We start from the raw sequence: 25430 nt of genomic DNA, 5'->3' as shown, positions 1-25430 counted from the left end.
GGGCAGGCATCTTCACACAAGAGGAATCTGAAGTGCAGAGAGGCCAAATAATTTGCATAAGGTCACACAGCTCAGGTTGTGTCTAACAGATACTCACTGAATGAATGGATGAATGGTTCCCTGTTCTCTTTGCTCTCTTTGCCTCCAGGCTGTCCCTCATCCTACCTAGTTGTATCCCACAGTATTGGAATTACGTGGGTCAGACCCAGGCAGGGGACTGTCTCAGAGCACTCAGTGAGTCCCTGAGGTCCATGGGGCAATGTCCTCACACCTGGGACTGGTGTGACTGATCCTTTTCCATCACCTCTGGCCTCTCCTTGTAGCCTCCTCTCTTCATTCCCAGCCTTACACCCTACACTTCAACACACAGACTACTCAAACGTTCCTAGATTCTTTCCGGCCTCCCTGCCTTTGCTCAAGCTCTTCCCTATGTGGGGACCATCCTTCCAAACCTGAGATTCCATAATTCTAGAAGAAGATAACAGGAAGGTAGGCAAGTTCTTTAAACCACACCACTCCTTATGTGGTGATACTACGACGCCAAATTTCATCTGGTCCCCAGCAGCCTCAGGATGGTGGTGGTGATGGAGGCGGTTATAGGACAGTATGCTCATCCCCATCTCTCTGGAAGGATACAAGTCCCAGAGAAAAGAAGGGACTTGAATAAAGCAAAACAGGGGTCAGACTCAGAGCGGGGAGGGCTAGAATCCAGGCCATTGGCTTTCCAGCCCAGAGCTCTCTCCACAATGAGGCAGCTCTGTCTGGCATCACACAGGGCCTGACTGCCCAAAAAGAGCTCCTCAATTCTGAGCTAACAGTGCCTGAAATTCCACCATTGGAGATCATTTCTTCTGGGGGGGGGCAGAGGGTGTTGAAGGCTTTTCAGTCTTCAGGGAGCCCCAGCTAATGATGAAAACCCCTGTGATGGGTCCTACACTAAGCTCATGTCAGCCTGTTCCCAGGAAGATGAGTGGCTGACAGGCAGCCAAGGGTGAGATGCCGTGGGAAGGAGATCCTGACCGAGGGTCGAAGGAATATGGGAAGCACTAAGGCAGGCAGAAAAACAGGGGCAGGGGTGGGGATGTCAGCCACAGAAAGGGCGGGGCAGCTGTGAGCCTTGGGCTGGGGACTCAGGAAACCTGGCTTCATCACCAACTTGCTGTGTGATGTTGGACAAGTTTCTTTCCTACTTGGAGCTCTGATCTGGGTCAGTGCTATGGAACAAACTTGCTTCTGGGTTTATCTTAAGGCTCTTGGTGTCAGGAAGTTGGGGCCCTGGCTGGTGGTTGCCATGACAACTATCTCTGTGGCGATAGTGACCAAGGAGACTGTTGCCAAGACTATAATTACCAGGTACAAGAGTCAAGTGATTGGTTCTCAGTTCTGTCTTAGGACAGGTTCCTCCCTGTCACCTTCTTCCATTACCTGCTAGAGTTTACTGTTTGTGGGGCCAGATGACGTGACACCCAGGGAATTGTCAGGAGTCTGGAACCTGTGTCCTATTGTCCTCGCTTATGCTGACAGGCTGTGTGACCTTGGGCAAGTCTCTGCTTCTCTCTGGGCCTTAGTTTCCCCATCTGGAAAATGAAGAGTTTGCACGAGGCCCTTTCACCTCTAAATTTGTATCAATTTGCCTTTAAACAAGGGACAAATTTATAAGTGAAAGTGTTGTTTCTAGGAATGATATGAAAAGTGTTAACAACTGTTATGACTGTCACTCACCAACATATCCACACAGTCTTGGACGGCCCTGCTATGGCAGGGATTACCCCTTCAGTGGTTGTAAGTGGGGAGGTCTGTGTGGTCCCAGAGGAAGCTCTGGAGTGGCCATTACTTGGGGGACATTCGGGACAGGGGTTCGTAACAACTAGTAGGAATGTATCTAAATATTTTGACAACTGGTACAGCCATACTTTGCATCCTGGCTGAACACCAGCCTTAGTCAAATCTATAATGGTGGAATTGCAGGCACTGTGAGTAGCAAAGGAAGATTTTCCAGGCAGAGGGGCTGCACGGATGAAGCCAATGGCTTTCAAGCCCAGCCCTGGTCAAGATCTCCAAGAGTAAGACCAGTCCTTCTTCCTGGCCACTGCACCTCCCTGAGTCAGCTGTGCACAGTCCCCAGAGAGTCGGGTTTGCCAGTGTCTCAGTTCTAGGATGGCTGATGCCCAGACAAGCGGGCAGGGCACAGCAGGAGCTGGCAGAGGGAGAGAGCCCAAGGAGGAAGTGGGGAGCTCGGGGGACGCCTGCTCCTCCTCTCCCAGGAGACGAGGCCCTGGGCAGATGCCAGATCTTTGGCCTCCCGGGTCTACTCCCCCTCCCCCTGCATTCCCCTCCTTGCATCTCCCAGCAGGACTTTGCAAACAACCTCTCCGGATGGGGATGGACGTGGCTGCCGCCTCCTCCCTGCACACTTTCCATTCCCAGCCCTGAGCCTCAGCCAGGGTTCCTCAGGAAAATTGGCTGAAAGAGACATTTTCCATGCTCTTGCCTCCTCTGCTGGGTGGCTGTCCCTGCCTCCACTCTCTTGTCTCTTCTGCAGCTGGTCACCCAGACCTGGAAGGAGGGGAAATATTTGGTCAACTGGTTGCTGCTCGCTCACCATTTAATTTTATATGTTATTTTGTCTCCCTGGGCTTCAGTTTCCTAATCTGTGAAATGAGCTAGCTATGCTGGGAAGCAGGCTTGGGAGTCAGACATTGTTGTTTTAATCCTTAGCTCTGCAGGTTACTAACTGAGTGACTTTGGACAAAATACTTAGCCACTTGGAGCCTCAGTTTTCCTCATCTGTAAGATGGTGTTGTCTCTTATTGTTGTGAAGATTAATGAAACAGCTCTGGTATCTGGAAGAAAGAACACCCCTCTACTCCAGGCAGATAATGAAGAGTGGAGTAACCTAGGCTAAAAATTTAATCTGGTCCTTGGAAGCTGTAATTTCAAAGTTTCATTGGGATTTTGGGCAGCGAATAGGCACACTCATTGAGAGAAATATTGCTCAACTTCAGAAGAATCAGAGAAATGCAAAGTAAACGATGAGACATCTTTTTCCCCCCAGCCTTCCCTCATCCTGCCCCTGAGAGAATGTCAAATGAGAAAAGACTGGTCTTTTGGGTTCCTAGACCCAATTCCAACGTGTGTGTGTGTCTGTGCGCGTGTGCATCTGTGTGTGTGTGTGTGTGTGCTTCCCCATACCAACAAGCAATTCTTGGATACCCTGCTGGTGTCAATCCTGACACCATCTACCTGGAGATAGCATCAGATCTCCTAGGTACAGGGCTCAGTCCCACAAGACAGCCCTCCACTGCAGATGCCGGGTTGTTAGCTGTACTTCTGTCTGACTGGCTATAAATTAGAGGTTCCCATGACCCCTTTCTTGGGTTTGATTAATCTGGTAGAACGGCTCACAGAACTCAGGAAAACCTTTTACTCACTAGATGACTGATTTATGACAAAGGATATTAAAAGGACACAAATCAACAGCCAGATGAAGAGGTGCATAGGGTGAGGTCCTGAACAAAGGACTTCTGTCCTCGTGGGTCTTGGGGCCCAGCACGGGGACACGTGGAAGTGGTCTGGTTCCCCAACTTGGAAGCTCTCTGAACTCCCTTCTTTTGGGCTTTCACCTGGGCATGTTTGATTAACTCATTGGCCATTGGTGATTGATTCAAACTCCAGCCCCTCTCCCCTCCTAGGAAATCACATGGTGGGACTGAAAGTTCCACCCCTCTATTCAGGGTTGGTTCCCCTGGCAACCAGCCCCAATCCTTAGGTGCTTTCCAAAAGTCACCTTTATGAACATCAACACAGTTGTGGCAGAAAGGGGCTTGTTATGGATAACAAGTCACCCATTTCACCTTTATAGCTCTGAAGCTAGTTTTCTGGAACTGAGGACAAGAGATCGAATATTATAACAAAACACGCTCCCATTGCTCTTATCATTTATAAGGGTGTTGGGAGCTATGAGGCAAGAACTGTGGATGAAGACCAAATACACATGAGGAATATATTTTCGTTGTCTGAATGACCAAATATATATGTTTCCTATAAATTACAATATACTTGGGCTTCCCTGGTAGCGCAGTGGTTGAGAGTCCGCCTGCCGATGCAGGGGACACGGGTTCGTGCCCCGGTCCGGGGAGATTCCACATGCCACAGAGCGGCTGGGTCCATGAGCAATGGCCGCTAAGCCTGCACGTCCGGAGCCTGTGCTCTGCAACGGGAGAGGCCACAAGAGTGAGAGGCCTGCGTACCGCAAAAAAAAAAAAAAAAAAAAAAAATTACAGTATAGCAACTGGTAACATCTAATGTGGGGAACTGGGCACTGTTGATATGAATATAAACAAAAAGAGCCCTTTTGGAGGGCAAGTTGGCAGTCTGTCAAAATGTAAAACGTACATGCCCTTTGACTCAGCGAATGTGAATTCAGTAATTTCTCCTCTAAGTGCAAGAATATTCACTGCCTAAAACAAACAAAACCAAATAAACCCTAAAGGGACTTCCTGGTGGTCCAGTGGTTAAGACTCCATGCTCCCAATTCAGGGGGCCGGGTTTGATCCCTGGTCAGGGAACTAGATCCCACATGCCGCAACAAAGAGTTCGCATGCTGCAACTAAAAGATCCCGCACGCTGCAATGAAGACCAGGCACAGCCAAATAAATAAATAAATAAATATTTAAAGAAAAGAATATTCACTGCCGCACTGTTTGTAAAACAGTTACACTAACCTAAATTCACTCACCTTCGACTGGTAAAGTATGTAATCCATATTGTGGAATATTTTGCAGCAGTGAAAAGAACAAGTTAAAGAAAAAATGTACAGACTGAAAGGAGAAAAAGACATATCACGATTATAACTGAAGATTTCAACACTCCTTTCTCAGGATAAAACAAGTAGACATAAAATCACTAAGTATATGGACGACTTGAACAGCATTTTCTTTTTCTTTTTTTGCAACAAAATGAATTTTTTTTTTTTTTTTTTGCGGTATGTGGGCCTCTCACTGTTGTGGCCTCTCCCGTTGCGGAGCACAGGCTTTGGACGCGCAGGCTCAGCGGCCATGGCTCACGGGCCCAGCCACTCCGCGGCATGTGGGATCTTCCCGGACCGGGGCACGAACCCACGTCCCCTGCATCGGCAGGCGGACTCTCAACCACTGCGCCACCAGGGAAGCCCCAAAATGAATTTTTATAAGCACTTTTCTTTTAGGCTATAGCATTATTTCAACATCTCATTGATTTTTTAAAAAAACTTTATTGGAGTATAATTGCTTTACAATGGTGTCTTAGTTTCTGCTTTACAACAAAGTGAATCAGCTATACGTATACATATAACCCCATATCTCCTCCCTCTTGCGCCTCCCTCCCATCCTCCTTATCCCACCCCTCTAGGTGGTCACAAAGCACCGAGCTGATCTCCCTGTGCTATGCGGCTGCTTCCCACTAGCTACCTATTTTACATTTGGTAGTATATATATGTCCATGCCACTTTCTTACTTCGTCCCAGCTTACGCTTCCCCCTCCCCGTCAAGTCTATTCTCTATGTCTGCAACTTTATTCCTGTCCTGCCCCTAAGTTCTTCAGAACCTTTTTTTAGATTCCATATATATGTGTTAGCATACTGTATATGTTTTTCTCTTTCTGACTTACTTCACTCTGTATGACAGACTCTAGGTCCATCCACCTCACTACAAATAACTCAATTTCATTTCTTTTTATGGCTGAGTAATATTCTATTGTATATATGTGCCACATCTTTATCCATTCATCTGTCGATGGACACTTAGGTTGCTTCCATGTCCTGACTGTTGTAAATAGTGCTGCAGTGAACATTATGGTACATGACTCTTTTTGAATTATGGTTTTCTCAGGGTATATGCCCAGTTGTGGGATTGCTGGGTCGCATGGTAGTTCTATTTTTAGTTTTTTAAGGAACCTCCATACATTCTCCATAGTGGCTGTACCAATTTACATTCCCACCAACAGTGCAAGAGGGTTCCCTTTTCTCCACACCCTCTCCAGTATTTATTGTTTGTAGATATTTTGATGATGGCCATTCTGACTGGTGTGAGGTGATACCTCATTGTAGTTTTGATCTGTATTTCTCTAATGATTAGTGATGTTGAGCATCCTTTCATGTGTTTGTTGGCAATCTGTATATCTTCTTTGGAGAAATGTCTTTTTAGGTCTTCTGCCCATTTTTGGATTGGGTTGTTTGTTTTTTGAATTGTGAGCTGCATGAGCTGCTTGTAAATTTTGGAGATTAATCCTTTGTCAGTTGCTTCATTTGCAAATATTTTCTGCCATTCTGAGGGTTGTCTTTTCATCTTGTTTATGTTTTCCTTTGCTGTGCAAAAGTAGGCCCCATTTGTTTATTTTTGTTTTTATTTCCATCCCCTAGGAGGTGGGTCAAAAAGGATCTTGCTGCGATTTATGTCATAGAGTGTTCTGCCTATGTTTTTCTCTAACAGCATTTTCAATCACCTAGGCCTAATTGACATTTTTAGAAGACTACACCAAACAATGGCAGAATGCAGATTATTTTCAAGTGTACATGGAACATGGATTACGATAGACCCTATATACAAAACCACTCTCAAATTTGCAGTTGGATTAAATTAGAAATCAATAACAAAAAGCACCTATAGGAACCCCTCAAATATTTGGAAATTAAACAATATATTTCTGAATAATCTATGGGAAGAAGAAATCACAGGGGAATTTGGAAAATATTTTAAACTGAATGATAATGAAAACACAACATACCAAAATTTGTGGGATGCATCTCGAGCAGTGCTTGGAGGAAAATTTATAGCTTGATATAAATTATATAGCTTTTTTTTCTAATACAGCTTTACATGCTTGTATTATAAAAGAAGAAAGGTCTCAAATACTTGATCTAAGTTTCTATCTTAAGAAGCTAGAAAAAGAAGAACAAATAATAAGGTAGATTTATGTGTACTGGCATGGATAGAAAGCCAGGAGAAATAAAGTGAAAAAAGCAAATTATACATGATATGTCCAGTATCGAGGCAGCAATTGCTTGCTGCCCCTTGCTGCTCTTCTACCTTTCCTTCAAACATAGAATCCCTGATTTTTTTTTTTTTTTTTTTCTTTTCAATACGCGGGCCTCTCACTGCTGTGTCCTCTCCCGTCGCGGAGCACAGGCTCCGGACGCGCAGGCTCAGCGGCCATGGCTCACGGGCCCAGCCGCTCTGCGGCACGTGGGATCCTCGCGGACCGGGGCATGAACCCGTGTCTCCTGCATCGGCAGGCGGACTCTCAACCACTGCGCCACCAGGGAAGCCCTAGAATCCCTGATTTTGAGCTGGCACATGGCTATTCAGAATAAAGTATTCTAGACTCCTTTGCAATTAAGGGTGGTGATGTGACTAAGCTCTGCCAATGAGATGTAAGCAGAGGTGATATGTACATCGTCTGAGAGGCTTTGCTTTTTTTTGAGCTCCTAACTACTTCCTGCTGGCTGAAATGTGGATGTGACTACTGCAGCTTGGGCAGCACAGTGGATTGAAGATGGTGGAACCACAAGATAGAAGGAGCCAGGGTCCCTGCACTGTGGAATGCCATGCCTGCCTTGGACTGCCCGCTTCTGGACTTCTTTTGCATGAGGGAGACAAATACTTCTATTTTGTTTCCATCACTGCTAGTTTGGATTTCATCCCTTGCAACTTTTCAGTCCCTTGTAGCAACTGTGCAACTGAACACATATAACTATGACCCCATTTATGTGAAAAAAAAGCGAAGAAACCTATGTATGTGTACCAGATGGACGATTTTGACTTTGGCACAGAAACCCCAAGGTAACTTGCTTCAACATTGAAGACATATTATTATCTTACATAACAAGCCCAGAGGTGGGGCAGCTTCAGGGTTGGCTAATTCGGTGGCTGGACTTCATCACCAAGGACTCAGGGACTTCCCATCTTTCAGCTTTGCCATCTTCTGACTAGATCCCATCATAATTGCCAGATGGTGGCTGCAGTTCCAGGCAACTCGTTCATATATTTCAATTACCAGAAGATAAGGGACTCCCCTTCTGCTGCAGCTCTTTTTTTGTTTGTTTGTTTGCTTGTTTTTCATCTCTTTTTCAAAAGCAAAGAAACTTTTTTCTAGAGCCCTCCAGCCAACCTTCCCTCGCATTTCATTGGTCATAGCTGGTTTGTAAGTCCGTCTTTATTTTATTTATTTATTTGTTTGTTTGTCTGCACTGTGGGGCTTGTGGGATGTTAGTTGCCATATCAGGGATTGAACCTGGGCCCTTGGCAGTGAGACAATAGAATCTTAACCACTGGACCACCAGGGAATTCCCAGGATTTATTCTTGATCCCATGAAAATGAGAACAACAGAGCAAAATTGTGACTCTGACAGTACGGAAGAAAACAAAGATGGCCAAATGTCTGCTACAATATATATCTAAGTGTGCTGAAAAATCGGGAAGGATACACTCCAAACTGCTAATGGTGGGTACTTCTGGGGAGAGGAGTGGGATGGCGGGGAAATGAAAGGAGTTCTGTGGAAAATACTAAAATTGCTATCCAACAACCCTTACCCACTTCTCTGTTGCTCACAAAAGAGCGGCAAAGGGATGAACCATTATTGGCCCAAGCCAAATGTGGCGATCTCATTCCTTTTTGCCTGTTAGTTGCTTTCTCAGCCTCCCTTGCAGCTAGAGGTGGCCATGAGACTCAGTCTGGCCAGTGAGATATGAAAGGAAACTGCTGGGAGAATAACTTCCTCCTCGATAAAAAGAAAACCTCTTTCTGACCTTTCCCCTCCCATTCTTGCTTGTAATACTGGTGTGAGGATGTGATGCTTGGAGTTGTTGTAGCCATGTTGCAACCATGAAGGAAATGCCTAGAGAATTATGGAGATGCAGACCCAGTGTCCTGACATTTTAAGGCTGATGAATCAACCTTAGAATTGTCTACTTCTGGACATTCTGTTAGAAAATATCCTTATAAGGGTTTCTCTCATGCGTAGTTGAGGGCAGCTTAACAGATAAATGCATTTTTACTTTTACCATATGTTTTCTGTTTTTCTGATTTATCCTTATAATTAAAATGTATTATTTATGTAATTCAAAGTTCAATTAAAAATATGTACCACTTGGCATTGGGCACCTTTGGAATCCCAATAGGCCTGAAGAGGCACTCTGGGAAAGGAGATTGGGAGGAGCTGAACAAAAAGAACAAATCGTTCTTTATAATTAAGTCCTAACTACATGGTATGAGGTGACCCTGCAGGCTGGGGAATGGCTGAGAATACATTTCTTTCTCACTATTTGGGTTTAGGCCAGAGGTTACAAACTGTCAGCCTCTGGTCAGAACCTGGCTGGGGGACATGTTTTGCTTCTCCTGTCCAGGGCTTAAAAAAATTGGAATTAGCAATAGTGATTTAGGAATTGGGATACTGCACATAAATATCTGGCTTGCTGCTTTTCTTAGAAAAAATGAAATATCTGAAAAATATTTTTCATTTCAAAAAATGAAATATCTTAGAAAAAATGAAATTTCCTAACAGGAGTAATAGGCAGCTTAGTTCTGTCATTCCTTTTAGGTAGGAAAGGACTTCCAGTTTGCCACAGACCTTGATGCTCCCTAATGTTTGTCACCTAGTCTACGTCATTGATTTATATTACCTGATTCTGTGAGCATCTGCATTTGTGACCCCTGGCTTAGGTTTTGGATTCAAAGTGCACATGTGCATACGTGCACGCATGCATGTAAGATTCACAGACAACTGACTGTGTGGAAAGGCATGCAAACTTATTCACACAGGTGGGCAGACCTTGAAGAGGACTGAGTTTGGAGTGGTCACACTTACTCTGGACTCTTCTGTAAGACTAGAAGAGCTAAGAACACCCTTGACTGCCCTGCTGGGGCACCTGGAGTCTTAATCCAGCCCCAATAACTCAGACTTCTGAAGATTACTGCTAGGGGTGGGGGATAATTCTGAGGCAAGACCTATATCTGTCGGTAAGGAGTAGTGTTTTCTGAAAGGTGGGTGGAGATTTGCCCAGTGCAGGCTTGAAGAAACTGGTGATCCTGGAGAGAGGCATGGGTTTGAGGAAGGGAGGCAAGGTCAGACCCTGGGGACAGTGTCCCAGTGCCCCCGACATCCCACTAGGAAGGAACCCCTTTACCTTAGGGCCTTCTCTCTGTACTCATTAGAACAAGACTGAGTTTGTGTGTTGGAGGAGAGTAAAGACCCAGCCACAGCCTTCCTTCAGCCTCCACCTTATTCTGCCATGGGTTGGCTCCCCCAGATGTCCACATGTTAGTCTCTGGAACCTGTGAATATGTTTTTTTAAAAAAATATTTATTTACTTATTTATTTTGGCTGTGCCAGGTCTTAGTTGTGGCACATGGACTACTTAGTTGTGGCATTCAAACTCCTAGCTACAGCATGCATGCGGGATCTAGTTCCCCGACCAAGGATCGAACCTGGGTCCCCTGCATTGGGAGCATGGAGTCTTACCCACTGGGCCACCAGGGAAGTCCTGGAACCTGTGAATATGTTATGTTACACGGCAAAGGAGAATTAAGGTCACAGATGGAATTCCAGGCTGCTAATCTGCTGACTGTAAAACAGGAAGGTTATGCTGTTGCTAATCACAAAGGTGGAAGAGCGAGGCAGAAGAGAGAGAACCAGAGAGATGGCAGCATGAGATGGACTTGGCTCGACATTGTTGGCTTTGAAGATGGAGCGAGCGCCAAGGAAAGCGGCTTCTAGCAGCTGAGAAAGGCGAGGAAGCAAAAGCTTCTCTAGAGCCTCTAGAAAGGAATGCAGCCCTGCAGACACCTTGGTTTTAGCCCAGTGGGACCCAAGTTGGACTTCTATTTGACAGAACTATAAGATAATAAATTTGCTGTTTTAAGCCGTTAAGTTTGTGGTAATTTGTTACGGCAGCAATAGGAAACAAAAGCACCAGGACACCTAGAGAGTCCACGTTGTAGGTGAGACTCCACTTTACTGCTGGAATCAACCTCCAGACGACATGTGAGATGATTCCAGTCGCTCCAGGCTTTGTGAATTTCCCAGCTGAGGTCCCAGAGAAGAGCAGTACCCACTTCGCCTTGCCCAAATTCCTGACTCACAAAATCTATGAGTATAATAAAATGATTGTTTTTATGCCACTAAGCTTTGGGTGGTTTGCTATGCGGCACAGAAACTGGAACAGCGATCCATCTTAGCCTTGAACTTGAATCAGACGGAACTAGGAAAACAACACACACTGTTGAACCCAGAGCTCCCATCCCATCATTAATATTATTTTTAACTAAACCCTGAACTGAACGGAAGGAGACGGCGCCGAAATTGAAACTGAACTTGTATATTTTTTCATGCTGTTGAACTAGAATATTCAAATATTCTTGAGACAGTCGCATAAAGAATTCTACCCTAACCCCTTCACTCCGTATATTTTGATTTGCCTAAGGTCACATGGTCATGGCAGAGCTTAGAGATTCTTAATCTTTAAAAACATTTTGTTTTACAAAGCAGCCAGCTGTGACTCTCTCTACCCTCCTTACCTTCCTTCAGAGCACATACCCTTATCAAAGTTTGCTGAGTAAAGGAAGGACTGAGCTGTGCCTGGGAGATGTGAATTTCTCACCATCCAAGGACAAGGGAGTTCCAGCCTGAACCTGATTCCTTGGGGGTCCCCGAGTGGAAGCTTCGTGCCCTTGGCTGAGAAATTGGAACTTTCCGTCAGGGCCAGTGATCCTCGGTATTTGAGTAGCCAGGCTGGGGTGTGCTGGGATCCAGGTGGCCTTCATCTCGTCTGGATCAGGACAGCACAGTTTGTGGCCTTCCCCCAAAGCAAAAGGAGGGGGGAAACTCTGAGGAGACTTGGGGCCCCTGGGGAGACATTCCTCTTTCCAGAGCTTTATCACTTTTTCCATAACAGTGCCCTCCCTTCAAGGTGGAAAGTCGCAGCTGGCGGCTGAGTTTATTCTCAATGTGCTTTTGTTCTCCACCCTGCCCCCAGCCCCGGCAGCAGGGTGCTGGGCAGACACCAGCCTGCGCCGGACTTGCTGTACCGTCGGACGGTGCGATATAGTTGAGCCTTTCACACCCTGGGACTAGACTTCCCTGGTTCGAATCCTGGCTATTTGCTAATTGTGCAACCTTGGCCGGGTATCTGCTATAGTTTCTCCATCTGAAAACTGGCATGGTGATAATATGAGAAGTTTTGAGGATTTAATATGCGAAAAGCACTTAACACCGCACCTGATACATGGTAAGAGTGACGGAACTGTTTGCTGTTGTTATTACATGACCTTGGGAGATTCTTCTTTCTCTGGGCCTCAGTTTCCCCAACTGTACAATGAAGATGGCAGTTCCTACCTGCCTCTTGACAGCCGATCTGGGTGTGAATCCTGACTACACTTTCTTGCTGTGTGGCCTTGGACAAATTTCTTGTGTTCTCTTAGCCTCAGTGTGCTCATCTGTTATCTGTTAAATGGTACCTATTAAGCAGATGGTGATGATGAAATGAGAAGATGTGTACCAAGCATGGAGCATGGGGCCTACCACATAGAAAGAGCTAAAACAAAGTTAGCTTTTTGCTTTTTTTTGGGTTTTTTTTTTGGTTTGTTTTTATGTCTGAGAAAGAACTTTCTAAACTATAATAGGCCATGTCCCTGGGAGGAATATTGTGGTTTTCTTACATGCTTTCCCAGCCATGCCTTATTTACAGGCTCCTAGAATCAGAGAGATCAGGTTTGGAAGGGCCCTTTAACAGATTGGTTAATTCATCCATTCCACAAATATTTAGTGATCCCCTATGATGAGCCAGGTACTGAGGCAGGTGTTGAGGAGAGAGCAGCACCAAGGGTTTTGCCCTTGCGGACCTCTCATTCCTGTGGGGGAGGCAGACAGCAAACGTGTGAGTACATGAGTATATGCTACAAGCTCAGATTCAATCCCTTTATGTTACAGATGGGAAAACTGAGGCCCAAGAAGGGAAGAGAGTTTCCTAAAGTCCTCCAGTGTCTTAATAGGGCAAATACTCCCAAGCGAGTCTTCACGGTCTCAAAATATCTTACCCTAAACAAACTCTGGTTTCCCTAATGTTTTAAGATATGATAGCAGGAACCAGCATCTCCTGAATCTTCCTAGACACAGAAACTGTTATAAGTACTTGACACATCTTAAGTCATTTAATCCTCACATCAATCCTGAGGGAGGGAATTGTCATGAATCCCATTTTATAGATGGGGAAACTAAGGCACAGAGAGATGGAGGAGAGCAGGGGTTGAATACTGACCCCCTGGTTTAGGGCCCATGCCCTCCACCACTGTGCTGTCTCGCTGTGTTGGCTGCATACTCACCCCTGCATCTAGTCTGCACTATTTCTTTCTTTCTTCCCTCCTCTGCCTTCCCCCAGTCCTGGTCTCAATGATTTCCTCCACAATCTGAGTAGCTTTGGGTACTCCCTTTCTGGCCCTCAATTTCCCCATCTGTGAATTAAGAGGATTATTTTCATGACCACCCTGCTTTTTAGCACCCTGTCAGTTTGTAATTATTTTAATCATATACGTGTTTTCTAGTCTGTTTTCCCCACCAGACTGTGAGCTCCAGGGAGCAACACCCTACTCCTTCTTCACCACTATGTCCCTAGAACCAGGCACTGTGCCCTGCACTTAGTAGGCCCTCAGTTAATATTTGCGGATGAAGAAAGGAAGGAATCACGCTGATTGTCCTCAGGTTTTTCCAAACCAGCTCCTGCGCTCTCTCCCTGGCCCTCTTCCTTTCTCAGCCTGTGGGGCCTCCTCCCTCCCTCCCTCTCACCTCCCAGGGCCGGCTTGGGCCCTCCATCCGGCCTGCATTTTTCTGGGTTTGATATCATTTTTTCCACTCTCCCGGGCTGCTGCCGGCTGCCTCTGCCAACTTTCCACAACTATAGCCCCTCCCCCCATGACCACAGGCCTCCAGAGACAGCTTAGGGTGGGGGAAGACCCTCCTCCTTTTCCCTTCCCCGGGCTGGAGTTGGGATAGGAAAGTAAGTACCATCAGTGCCCTGCTGGCAAGATTGGGGGGTCACAGCTGGGGACGTGGCCGACGTGGGGGGCTGAGGCATCTGGGCAGGCAGCTGGCTGGGGGCAGGGGTGTCAGGCATCAGGGACACAATGGTCCAAACTGTTTGCATCATGTTCTCCTCTCAAAGTAGTGACACCACTTCCCCTTATGCTGGAAACTCCTGACCTGACCCCCAAGGCCCATCCCCAGCCATGGTGCCTCACTACCTCCTACTTCCCACACAGACATAGGAGGAGGCTGGGCCCTGAGGTCTGGTCCTTACCCTTACTGGCTGGGCGACTCTGGGGTGCTCACTTCCCCTCTCTGGGCTTCAATTTCCAAAGTTAGAAAACGGAATGAGTCGGACTAAATCGGGGGTCCATCCCGGGGATTAATGGATTGAGTTTCATGGAGTCCACCTGCCCCCTTTCAATTGTGTGCAAAATTGTGTTTGAAAGTCCATTTCCCTGGGAGTCTATAGTTTTTTGTCACATTCTCCAAGAGGACTGTGGATAAGCTGGCCACAGACTCTAGCCTCACAAGCCTGGGCTGGAATCCTGGCAACTTCACTTATAGCTGCTGTGTGATCTGGAGCACAAGCCTTCACTGTTCTATGCCTCTGTTTTCTAACTAGTTAAACATGGGTCGTGAAGATTAATAGTTGTGACAGCTTAGTACCCAGTCAGCTCCCAACAAACACCAGCTATTATATTGCTAGGATGAGGGCGAAGATTTTTTTTTCAGAGAATATTTTGTGAATTTATAATCTAAAAAAACGAGTTAATGAGAGAATAGGAGGTCATCACACTAAACTGTGGTTGCTTGTGCTGCACTGTGTCTCCCTCCAAGTCGTGGGGCAGGGGCTGTGCCCAGTGGTTCAGAGAAGGGCCTGAATGCATAATTGGTCCAGTGATTTTACTGACTAACCCTGACACCCAAGTCAGCAGGCCAACCCAGTCTGCAGCCCGTGTAGATGGAAAAGCGGGAGGTGGAGACGCCTGGAAGAGCCCAAAAGAAGAGATCTGGGCGCTCAGACAGGACATCCTTCTGGTCTAGTTTATTGTGGGGGAATTTCTGAGGGTTGGCCAGAGCCCAAGGACAAGGAAGACTTTTTACAAAAAGACACGCACTGCATGAAAACCCCAATTTAGGCTTTGGCCCCATGGTCTGTCCATCACTTGCCCAGGGCAGAGAGGTCCGTGAAGTTGCGGCTGGGGAGATGCTCTGTACGTTGAGGGAGTGGACGGCCAAGGCCCACGATGTAGACTGCAAGCCACAGAGACTCTGCCTCTCCGTGGCCCTGGTGGAGGCTAGAATGCACCCCAGTGCCCCCCACCCAGAGAGTGGGTGGGTGGCCTCAGAGCACGGCCAGGTTGTGGCAGGACTTGGAGCGGGCCTTGAGTGCCCGGCGGCGGGTGCTGCGGGCAGTTAAGCGTGCCAGGAAGTGTCGAGCCCGCTGGCCTAGGCTTGCCCGTCGTCGGGGGGCCGGTGGCTCCCGGCCTGCGCAGTTCCTGCGGCGCAAGCGCAGTTGGCGCACTACGCCTTCGAAGAGCTCCGCCACGTTGTGCTGCAGCGTGGCTGACGTCTCGATGAATTTGCAGTCGAACACCACAGCGCAGGCGCGGCCCTCTGATGGGGCGGGGTCAGTGAGCCAGGGCGGAGCCACAACCGGAAAAAGGAGATAAAGGTAGCAGGAGGTGTGTTCAATCTCAACCGGAAGCACGATTTTTCCTTTCCCCATACCTCGTGCTGCGTGCCAGGGGACTCAGGGATAAATCTGGCTTTGAGGAGTTAGTTCACAGGTTAGTGATCGATACTGATAGCAGAATGAGGCTGGGAAGACCGGGAGGTCCCACGGAAGGGTCTTGACTGCCAGGGAAGGGGTCTAATCTGTTCATCAGAATTGTCTGGGGGAGCATGTTAAAATGCAGGTCGCTGAGCCCACCCGCAGATATTCTGATTCGGTAGGTGAGGCCTGGGAACTAGCGATTCAACAAAATCTCCTGGGGATCATGTTGCAGAAGTTTGGGACGTCTGCTCATAAAGCATATGGTCTTCCGTCTCCAGGATGCCACTGGGCTGGATGCAGGGGCCTGGGTTCTAGTCCTCAGTGGCTGGTGACCCTGTAGAACTGGCCTCCCCACTCTGGGTCTCAGTTTCCATATTTTTTAGATTTCGCCCTGTGAGTAGGGCCATTTTTAGATAGTTATGGGTCCCACCTGATACACCAATTGTATTAAAATATTCCCCATCCCACTTTAAATACAATTTAAGTATAACTTTAAGCATTTTGGTTTGCAGTTGCTGGCTGACACAATATTATGTTTTGTACGCAAAGCTCTGTGAAATCTGAATTTATCATTTTCTCACTGTATTTTGGAGTCAATAATTGTCTTTTTCAGGTCTCAGATGTAAGCCCTTGGAAAGCTTACAGGAACTGAGCCTATCATGCCTGGTGAATAAAGTGTCTCAGACTAAGGGCATTGGGGCACATAGGGGAATTTTTAGGCAAAGAAGTGACAAGGTCAGCTCTGGTTCGGGAAAACTCTGGCAGCTGGTGAGGAGAACCGATTGAGTGGGGATAGAGAAGTACCGGGGTTGGCCCAGGCTAAAGTGGAGATGCCAGGATGGGGCAGAGGCTCTGGGCATGGGGACAGGAAGGGAATGTGGGGTTAAGGGAGGTGGACTGACAAGGTCTGGGGACTGGTCTGAGGGAATGAGAGAGGACGCAAGCCAAGAATGGTTTCTAGCTTTCAGGCTTAGGCAAGTAGATGCAGGATGGAGGTGGCCGGGGTGGGGGTGGTGGGGCACGAGTCACTGAGATCGAGGAGCACTGGAGGAGACGCAGTGACAACGGGGCTAAGAGAAAGGTGGAGGAGGAGGGTGGAGTGGAGGGCTCACCTTCCACGGAGACTTCCCGGCAGCGTGCCAGGTCCGCCTTGTTGCCCACCAGGATGATGGGCACGTGGTCTGCCTGATATGTGCGCCGCAGCTGAATGCGGAGCTCAGAGGCACTCTCGAAGCTGCCCCTGTCTGCGATGGAGTACACGATAACGTAGGCGCTGCCCACCTGCAGGCACGACTCCTGGCTCCAGCTTTCATCCTGTAGGGGAGGGAACCCAGGCCCATCCTCAGACGGTACCTAGGCCCTGGCTGAGAAAGGAGGGGCTGGGATGGTCTATGGGTGGGATGGGGCTGAGGTTGATACTTTGGACAGGTTGGGGGACAAATTCTGCCATATTTCCCTGTGTCACCCTGGAAGACCACCGATCTTCTCTGAGTCACAGTTTCTCTGCTTGAAAAATTGGGCTAATGACACTACCTCACTCCATTCTCTCATTCATTGGTTCCTTCTGTAGGCCGGGCACTGGAGACAAAAGATTTATTGGGTTCTGCTAAGGAGAGTTCTGGCTTTGCCTTTTCAGCGCCTTTGTCTGGTTTGAGGAGGGTTTGGTCTTGCCAGACAGTCCTTTTGGCTTTTTGCAGTCCAGAGTTAAGAAAAAAAAAGGAAGGGAGAGAAGTGGGGACAGGAGGCTGTCTTCCAGGGGAGGTTTTTTTCTGGATACTCTTGAAGAGAGAGTTGAAGGAGCAACTGTGGCGTGTAAGGGAAGGGGGTAGGAGAGGCAAGGGTCATTTTAAGAAGTGGAGTCCATTCAAGATGTTTGACAAGGAAAGGAAAGAACTGGAGTAATTTTGATATTGTTTTGGATGACGCTCTTTTGTCAGGGACAGCACTCCGAGACTGAACCACCTAGGTAATGGCTTTCTAAGTGTTTCTAAGTGTTTAAGGAGACACAGTACCTGCCCTCCAAAAGCTCATGATTAGGAAGGGATGCTATGAAAATGGAGAGATATAATGCGGTGTGATAAGTACCATTAAGAGAGGCATATGCAGGGACGTCCCTGGAGGTCCAGTGGTTAAGACTCGTGCTTCCAATGCAGGGGGTGCGGGTTCGATCCCTGGTCAGGGAACTAAGATCCCACATGCTGTGCAGCTCAGCCAAAAAAAAGAGAGCCATATGCAAGTGGCTGGAGGACCCATGGGGCTTGGGGCGGGGGTAGACCAGAAGAACTCAACTGGGCAGAGTGTGGGAGGGCTTCACAGTGGACTGGTGAGTGGGGTTAGAAAGAATGAGCGGCTGAGTAGTGGGGAAGAGAGTGGGCAGGAGTGGGAAATGCCGAGCGTGGTGGAAGTATTGTTTGTGAGCGGAAAAGAAGCCAGAAAAGTTTTCTGATAACCAAATAAGGTAGATAAATAGGAAAGCATCAGATCCATGGTCAACATCATTGTCAAAAGGGGTAAGTTCTGAACAGCTGTACTGATCCTTCCCCGGGGCCAAATAACCCTGAACTGAGTCAGACAGATGTGGGTTCTTATTCTGGGTTCTTAGCTGTGACTATGGACAGGTTCCTTCCTCCCTCGGAGTCTGTTTTCTCATTTGTAGAATGAGAGGGTGGGTCTTGACCATTCATTCATTCATTGCACAAATATTTATGGAAGATTTGCTATGTGTCAGCATCACAAAAGCTGGTTGGTACATGGATTGGTGGGTAAGAACCCCTTGGGGGTGTGATTAAAAATGCAGATTCCAGAACCCCACTAAGATCCCAGCATGTGGGATCTTAGTTCCCTGACCAGGGATCGAACCCGCACCCCCTGCATTGGAAGCACGAGTCTTAACCACTTTTATAGGTTCTATTTCATTAGGTCTGGGGTGAGACTTGAGAATCTGATTTCTAATACTCTTCAGGTGACCCTGATGGTCAGCGAGGCTGGGGTACCACTGGATGAACCAAAGGCCCTCCCAGTTCTGTCAGATTTTGCCTCTCGGACATCAACATGGACCCTCTCTGTATGGACCCTCTTTGGGAACTGCCTTCACAGACACTGGCCAGGGAAACTGTAGGGAAATCAAGGGCCAGAGAAGAGAACACTTTCTCAAGGCCACCCAGCCAGCTGGGCACAGAATTCCAATTCCTGCCTTCTAGTCTGTCTCCCAAATGGGACTCCCAGTCTGATCACTCTTGTTAATTCACTGGACTCTGTCCCATAGGATTCTCAACTGCATCCAAAAAGTAGACCCTCCTTCACCAGTCTGAGCTCCATGAGGCCAGGAGGCATGTCTGCCTTAGTCACTGATGGGTCTTCAGTGTCCTGGCCCATTATAAATATCCAGCCAGTGTTTCTTTCTTCTTCCTTCCTTTCTTTTTTTAAAAATAAAGCTTGGGTGTGAGCTGGCCACTGGATCCCCAAGGCCTTCCGCTGGCCCTAGGATGTGGGACCCTCAAGGCTGCCGCCCTCAGGCTGGCCCTGAGGCTGGCTGTGTGTGATGGGCCTGCAGGGACCTGACGTCAGACCCCCGGGCAGACTTTGCATATCTGGGTTTGGTCATGGTGCCCTCCCTTCACCCTGGCTGAGGTGGGGACCAGCCAGCCAGTGTTTCTTTTTTTTCTTTTTGCAGTACACGGGCCTCTCACTGTTGGGGCCTCTCCCGTTGCGGAGCACAGGCTCCGGACGCGCAGGCTCAGCGGCCATGGCTCACGGGCCCAGCCGCTCCGCGGCATGTGGGATCTTTCCGGACCGGGGCACGAACCTGCGTCCCCTGCATCGGCAGGCGGACTCTCAACCACTGCGCCACCAGGGAAGCCCCAGCCAGTGTTTCTTAATAAACAAGTGAGTGAAGGAGTGGAACCTCAGATGGAGGTTCAGAAGGTGATGCTCCCAGTGGGGATGGTCCTAGTGCATGAGAGTGTAAGCTTTGGGCTATTATAAATCTGGGTTTGAATCCCACTTGCTATCTGAGAACTTGGGACACATAACCTCTCTGAGCTTTGATTTCCTCATTGGTGGGATGGAAATCAGAAATACACTCATTGTATAGTTTTTGTCTTGACCGAATGTCAAAATATATGTCTAGTGTTTAGCACAGGGGCTGACACTTAGGAAGAAGGTGCTCCATAAATGTCAGCTGCTCTTAGAGAACCATCATCATTATTATGATGCTCATTTGGACCTGGGTTTCCTTTTATGCTAGTTAAAAGGAATTGGTCTCATAGCTCCTTCATCCCTAAATTTGGGCCTATCTCTGGAGCTGTCAGCCATTCTTGTCAATCACCCAACACTGCCCTCCTAAGCCCCACCCTGTGGGCAGGGCCTCCCTGAGTGTTAGGGGAGGGGCCTACCCCCTGGAGAGATGGGATCCCAGGTGATTTTTAGATCCTTTTTGCTTAGTTGCATTTCTTCAAAGTTCTACAATGAGCATGTGTTACCTGTATAGCAAGAAAAAAGACTCAACAAGATAAACAAAGGTAAGAAAACTCAAGCAAGATAAGAAAAGCATAATGGGGACATGTCCCTGCCCAATGCTCTCTTCCTGCTTTGGAATGGGCTAGGGAAGGACATCTTTGGTGTCCTCTTTTTACTAGCTACGAAGTCACGATCGATAAGAATTATCATTATTTACAATTCTTCACTCACGTTCAGCATTTTTGCATGCTCCACACTGTGCTTATCTCAGTGAAACTGCGTAAGAAGTTTAAAAAAACCAGCTGGTAAGGAAGGCAGGAATGATCCACCCATTTATTAGGTGAGAAAACTGAAGCTCAGAGCGGGTAAGTCAGGTGCACAAAGCCAACTGGTAAGACAAAGGAAGAGGGGGTTCAACCTCAGGCTAAATCTGGTGTTCCTTTTTCTGTACAATGTGGGTGGGTGGAATGGGATAAGGGTGCTCATGAGGGGAAGATTTGCAGGGGGAGAAGCACATCCTGGGATGGCTGTGAGGAGAGGATGAATGGAGTGAGAAAGGGGGGTCAGGGTCATGAGGTCCTCCTGGCTTTGGTTGGAAAGGCTGCTTAGGAGCTGCGGGTTTGGGGAGGTGCTGAGGATGGGCCCTGCCCTGTCCCTGCTCTGTAGTGTCCTAGAGGGGACAGGAGTCTGGTACTAGCCTCAGCATCCCTCCCCCCAGATCCTGCTTGTTGTGCCATACCAGTTTCTCAGCCTCCCAGGTGTCCACGACCAGCAGTGTGGTATCCTCTCCGTCCACCGTGAGGGTCCTCTCGTACACATCTTCTGCAACTGAGGAAAGACACGGATTTCAGGGAGGAGATGCAGGCCTGGGGAGGATGCAGGCCTCGCTAACCCCTCTTTCCGCCCCCTCCACTTCTCCTTGAAGTGCTCACCATATTTGTTAGATGTCTGTCTCTCCTGATAGGCCAAGAAACACCATGAGGAGCCCCTGTCCCACCAGCTGCCAGCATGGTACCTGGCACACAGTAGGTGCTGAGAAAGGTTTTGTTGGTTTGGTTGATTGAATGAGTGTGGGGCGGTGGGGTTAAATTTGGGCTGGGAGTTCTCCCTGGCTTAGTGTATGGTTCAGGCAGGTCCCGTTATCCTCTCTGGAACTCTGTCTCCCTATCTGTCATACATACCGGTGTACGTGTGTACATGTGGGTTCACGCTCTGAGCAGTCAGGGCTGGAGAAAGGGCGTGGTCAGAGTGTCCCTGCCTCCTCTCTGCCTTTAACCTGCCCTCTCCCCCCCGCTCACCCTGGGTCCTCTCTGCCAGTCCTGCAGGGACTCATCTTCATTTCCTCTGTCCGGTCCCTGATCCCCATCATTCTGGGACCCCAGGCCCTCTCAGCTCACTGCACCTCTTGGGAATAAAGGAACCCAGGGCCCAACTTAAGAGTCTGGGAGTCTCCATTTTGGGTAGGACCTTAGTTCGGCTGCAGGTCATGGTGGGCATGGATGGTTGTGGGGCAGGGTCTGAGAGTTGGGAGAAGTTCACCATTTCTTTCTACTTGGGACTTGTGGAACTCAGAATCGCTTCCCTTATGACATGAAAATGCATCACACACCTGTGAGAAATTAGCACAATTCTCATTCACTATTCAAGGAATTTCCCTCCTGTGGATCTTAGTGCAGGCTGTGCCCTGCACAACTCCGGGGGGTGATCATCACTTCATAGTCTGTGTGAAAGATGCCCCTCAGAGTTGAGCAGTGCATGAGTTGTACACCTGTTCTTGGCAGCGTTATGCCCCAGATAACAGGGATTTCACTCCATCGACCGCATCCCTTCCCAGCCCACAGGGTCCCTACCTCCCAGCTGTTCATGGAGATCCCGCTCTTGTTTTCCTGCAAAGAGGTTGGCCAGGCTGGTCTTCCCTACGCCAGGATCTCCAAGCAGTACCACACGGTAGAGGGCCTCCCAGGAGCCTTCAGAGTCGCTGGATTCAGAGGACCAACCACTGGGGGCAGATGAAGGTTGCCGGGTGGGGGTGTTGAGGGAGGCTGATTGGCCCAGTCGGGGATGCTGGGACTGTGTAGAAGGTGCTGTGCCCAGGAGGCCAGGCTGGTGGCCCCGGGTGGACAGGGGCAGTGGAGTACTGGCTCGGCGGCGCAGGGGGGTCTTTGCCTCTTGCTGAGTATTTAGTGTCATCCTTGGGAAGGGGGGTTTCCTTCTTTCCTTCGGCAGGAAGGGGGAGTGGGTGGTGAGCCAGGTGCTTTGAGCCCCTTCTCCTATGGAGTCCTGATGAGCTGCTGCGACGGCTTCCTCCAGAGCCGTCCTTCTAGTCCTTCTAGCAGTCCTTCCTTCCTTTGAGCTCAAATGGGAGGAGGAGGCGCCTCAGATCCTCCCTGTGGGGGCTTTCTGGCTTCAGGCCCAGAGAGAACCTGGGTCAGGCTGGGAGGGGTGAGTGCGTGTGAACACACACATGCATGCACACCCAGAGGCCATTTCCTATGCCTTGAGGATAACCCACTCCCCCATGATACACAGATAGGCAGAGGGGCAGCAGCCAGATAGGATGTCCACACAAGCACGCACACAGAGCTGCCCCAGCCATTCAGAACATGAGACCCACGTTCACGAAAGACACCCGAATTGCCCCCTTCTCTTCTTCCCCACAGGTCTCTTCCCCACGGTTCGGTTCGGGGTTGGGAGGTACGGAGGAGGGTTGAGAGCCCCGGGGGGATTCACTTCCGCTGCCCGATCCCACGAGGGCTGAGGAAGAGGCAGGACGGGCAGCTTGGTCCTGCTAAAGGCTAGGGGGTCTGGGGGTTCCCTCCAGCTGAAACCTGAGAGCCCCGGTGCCATGGGAACAGCGTGTCCGGCCCGCCCCCTCCGTGAAAAATTCAGAAGCGGCTGGCACTACGGCCTCCAGCTGCTGTGGGGGCGCGGGGGCTTCGAGGCAGCCGGACCCCAGATTTGGTGACAGGAAGGGGTCCCGGCGGTGAGGCGGGTGGAGAGGAGACCTACAGGGCCCAGGAGGGCATGCCATTCCCGGAGTCCGAGCTTCCCCGGCCCGGGGGTCCTGGGTGTGAGTCCACAGATCCCGGGAGGGTTCCCTGTCTCAGGGAACAGCCCTCCGGGCCCGAGATCCGGGGGCCCTCACTCCGGGACGCGGGTTCGAGGCCCCCCTCTTCCCTGCCTGTGCCGCAGAACCCCCCCGCCCCCCCCCCCCCCCCCGTCGCCCCATACGGGCGCCTGGCGAACTCCGCACCAACTTGACTAAGTTGGTGGCGGGCTGCGCGGGCCTTTACCTCGGTGTGGGGAGGGGTCCAGGGTCCCCGGCCGCCACAGCTGCCGGGTGCACCAGGCTGTACCACTGCCTCGCAGCATTGCCCCTCAGGCCGGTCCCGCCCCAACGCCCGGGCCGGGGGAGGAGCCGCGACCCCGCCCCGTCCAGCCCCGCCCCATTAGGGCAGCCCCGGGGTCTCCGCCCCAAGGCCTTGGCCGCTGAATGACTTTTCGCAGAGCTCAGCTGACCCGCCACTTCAAGTACTTAGCCAGGGGTGGGGGGCGAGAGAGGGGAAGGATACGGGTTCTGAATTCCTGAGCCTGGATCCCCTCTGCATCTGCATCTATCCACTCCAGCAATGGGGCACACCAACTTTAGCCTTCACGAAAACCGCTTGAGGAACTTGTTAACTCTTCAGATTCCAGGTCCCACCCTGCAAGAGAGGCAGATTCAGCAGTCCTGGCAGAGAGGGTGGGGAATCTGCATTTTAAACAAGTGTCTAAGTGAGCCTGACCCAGAGTTCATAGACCCCACTTTGAGAAACTCTGCTTCGGATTGAGAATTAATTTTGGGAAGTGGCTTGAGGGGCGGAGGGAGCCCAGGAAGTCTGCGCTGACGGGTTCTGAATGTCTTGTTTTGGCAGCGGTCATTCATTCTTTCAGCAGATTCTAGGGTAAGCGCCCCTTATGCAGCTAGGGCTGTCCTGTGCCTGGAAGAATGGCTGTCCCCTACTTGATGAATACCTACTGGACTCCTGTGCTGTGCCTGGCATGGTTGAGCACTTTGCCTGGATTATTAGCTCATTTAATCCTGATACCACACTAAGAGGATGAGCAAACTGCGGCTTACCTGGGCTTGGCACTCAGGTCTCTGCCTATTGTCCCATTCTATCACGGTCTGTGCTTCCCCTGCCACCGCCCCCTCCCCCCCCCACCCCCCCGCCCCCTCAAGTCTTCCTAGGCCTGTAGGAGGAGAAAAGAGACACTGTGAACTTGGTACAGAAGAGAAGTTGGCTGTAGGGAACTTGTGATTTTGGCCATCCATGGGTCTTTGAGCAAGGTGCTTCCTTTTAGGTCATGATGGACCGGGGCAGGCATGTATGTGGGCCCCACGGCGACCAGCCTGTACCTGTGGGTGGAGCTCATTGTCATGGCTGAGGGGGTCCAAGTGTCCAGCTCAGAGCAACTCCCACAGCAGCCTGGTAGACTAGCTCAGCCCCTGCAGGTCTTTGGGCAGATGCTAAACCCCCTCACGCCTGGTTTCCTTGTGTGGCTTGGCCCTCTAAGCTTTCCTTTGCCACCTGCAAGATGGGCTGTGAGCGGTGCAGCACTGTCTGGGAGTGAGACAACTCAATTGCTGTATGGCCTTAGGCAAGTCACCTCCCTTCTTTGGGTTTCAGTTTCTCTATTCAAAACTGAAATCTGAACAGTTTACATCCTTGCTACAAAACTTACAGTTGTCTACAATACAAAAGCCTGAACTTGGCATTCAAGACCCATTGTGCTCTGGCTCTGGTCCTCTACAAGGTCATTTCCAATCTCTTCCAACAAACTCCTTGCTCTAGCCAATACCCTACTCTTTCAGGCACATTCTGTTCCTTCTGCCTGAATACCCTCCCCGCTACTCATCTTCCAAGATGCAACTCAGATGCCTGTGTACCAGACACTGTTCTAAGCTCTGTACCCATATTATCTCAGTGGCCTCAAACTTTAGTGGTGCATTGGAATCACCTGGAGGGCTTGTTAAACCATAGCTTGCTGGGATCCACCCCCAGAACTTTTGATTCAGTGGGTTTGGATTGAGCTTGAGAATTTGCATTTCTAACAAGCCCCAGGTATTGCTGCTGCTTGCTAGTCTGGGTACCACACTTT

At 49.4% G+C, this 25430-nt stretch overlaps 1 protein-coding gene and 1 long non-coding RNA gene across 3 annotated transcripts in view; one reads left to right on the top strand and one right to left on the bottom strand.

Annotated features, from left to right (window-relative positions):
* The window catches only part of LOC138842322 (uncharacterized), a 75248-nt gene that overhangs the window by 10870 nt on the left and 38948 nt on the right, over positions 1–25430 (top strand). Inside the window, exon 2 of the long non-coding RNA XR_011376713.1 lies at positions 19504–19715. This is a non-coding gene — a long non-coding RNA (uncharacterized lncRNA). The remainder of the gene's footprint in view (positions 1–19503; positions 19716–25430) is intronic.
* Positions 15113–23692, bottom strand: REM1 (RRAD and GEM like GTPase 1). Of its 2 annotated transcripts, none has more exons than XM_030830978.2 (5): positions 23582–23692; positions 22139–22721; positions 21028–21116; positions 16943–17144; positions 15113–15670 (listed from the first exon to the last, which is right to left on the bottom strand). In XM_030830978.2, exons 2-5 carry the CDS (start codon positions 22476–22478, stop codon positions 15399–15401), a joined length of 903 nt encoding a protein of 300 aa, XP_030686838.2. In that variant the 5' UTR covers positions 22479–22721; positions 23582–23692; the 3' UTR covers positions 15113–15398. The 2 variants fall into 2 exon arrangements, with proteins under 2 accessions (XP_030686838.2, XP_030686840.2); XM_030830980.2 differs by having other exon boundaries at positions 22139–22692; positions 23582–23651.

This window comes from Globicephala melas, chromosome 15 (genome assembly GCF_963455315.2).
Source record: "Globicephala melas chromosome 15, mGloMel1.2, whole genome shotgun sequence".
Lineage (NCBI taxonomy): Eukaryota > Metazoa > Chordata > Mammalia > Artiodactyla > Delphinidae > Globicephala > Globicephala melas.
Note: the sequence above shows the minus strand (reverse complement) of the source record. Positions and strands in the feature narration are given on the sequence as shown.

What these genes read in the sequence shown, in the direction of transcription:
- REM1 (XM_030830978.2), bottom strand. Translation starts at nt 22,478, where the DNA reads ATGACACTAAATACTCAGCAAGAGGCAAAGACCCCCCTGCGCCGCCGA. An exon ending in CCTGGGAGGCTGAGAAACTG is followed by an intron (nt 17,145 to 21,027) that starts GTATGGCACAAC and finishes CCTCCCCTACAG; the next exon opens with GATGAAAGCTGGAGCCAGGA. An exon ending in CCGGGAAGTCTCCGTGGAAG is followed by an intron (nt 15,671 to 16,942) that starts GTGAGCCCTCCA and finishes CCGCCCCATCAG; the next exon opens with AGGGCCGCGCCTGCGCTGTG.